Raw genomic sequence first — 1181 nt, forward strand, 5'->3', positions numbered from 1 at the left:
TTGACACAAGCCGTTGTGTGAAGGGCGATATTCCCTCCGGCAGACACAGCGTATCCGCCAATAATTCCACTCTACTCCCATTCCTTTCACTTTCCTCCCCCGCAATTAAAACCTGCCGCCCCTTCTCTCCCGCAAACTCACCCTGTCTTCCCACCTCAGGGTACAACGAGGAATTCTACTGGCTGGGCGGGACGGACGAGGAGAAGGAGGGCCACTGGAAATGGGTAGACGGCACCGACATCCGCATGGGCTTCCCCCTCTGGTTCCACTGTGAGGAAGTGGTGGAACCTAATTCAGGGACCCGCGCCAACTGCCTCGTCTCGGCTAAAAACGCTTACTTCTATTTGCGAGACCAGAACTGCATCAACTACTACCATCCCATTTGCGAGTTCCCTCCTGAAGGAGCGGTTACCTCGACGACCACCCCTGCGACGGCCACCACGACAACTACTGAAACCTTGACATCGACACTTTCCAGCCATACAACATACACTCCACCTTCAGTTGAAAAATGAGTAATCTACCATTTTTATCGGTTTCTAAAAGCCAAGTTAAAAAGTAATTCTTACTACATATCAAGACAGTTTCCCCTTTCCTGATCATCTAAATATTTCTCTGTGTTTTTGCTGTGTTTTTGCCTAAAAAATACATCACATTAAGCCAACGTTCTTTTCTGGTCAATATTACATATAATTATTCGTTCTACATCTTTTATCTTTTCAAATTCCTACATAATTTTCGATGATAAAAATTATTCACTTAAACGACGATGTGACAAATGCGCAGGGAATTAGCATCCCAAACTTATCCCAATTTTTTGTTTTCATATTAATCGAATGCCTGTGATGTTCCGCAAGCCATTACCATACACCTGGGGAATACGATTCGCATCACATCCATCTTCATAAAAAAATCGCACAAAGTCACAAGCTGAAAATGACTCGCTGATTACCTTAGCCCAAAGCACAACCAGGAAACACAAACATTAACAGAATTCCAAGCGCGAGAGCCGGGGACCGAAAAGCAACCCGGATTTAAATGTACTGTGGGGGGTGGAGGGAGGCGGGGGGATCGTCCGGCTCGGGAGCAGCGCCAAGTATCTCCTTGGGACTCGTGGAGAGGGGGGGGGAGTCATCGCGCTCACTAACGGTGTTCTATTCGCATGCGTAAATTATTTTACA

General features: G+C 46.7%; 1 protein-coding gene across 1 annotated transcript in view; it reads left to right on the plus strand.

Moving 5' to 3' along the window:
* Window positions 1-702, plus strand: part of LOC119581867 (hepatic lectin-like) — a 3029-nt gene extending 2327 nt beyond the window's left edge. Inside the window, exon 4 of the mRNA XM_037930024.1 lies at window positions 160-702. Within this exon, the coding sequence (XP_037785952.1) occupies window positions 160-515 (356 nt within the window). The 3' untranslated portion in view covers window positions 516-702. The remainder of the gene's footprint in view (window positions 1-159) is intronic.
* Window positions 703-1181: the final 479 nt, after the last annotated feature.

Source organism: Penaeus monodon, chromosome 15, assembly GCF_015228065.2.
Source record: "Penaeus monodon isolate SGIC_2016 chromosome 15, NSTDA_Pmon_1, whole genome shotgun sequence".
Lineage (NCBI taxonomy): Eukaryota > Metazoa > Arthropoda > Malacostraca > Decapoda > Penaeidae > Penaeus > Penaeus monodon.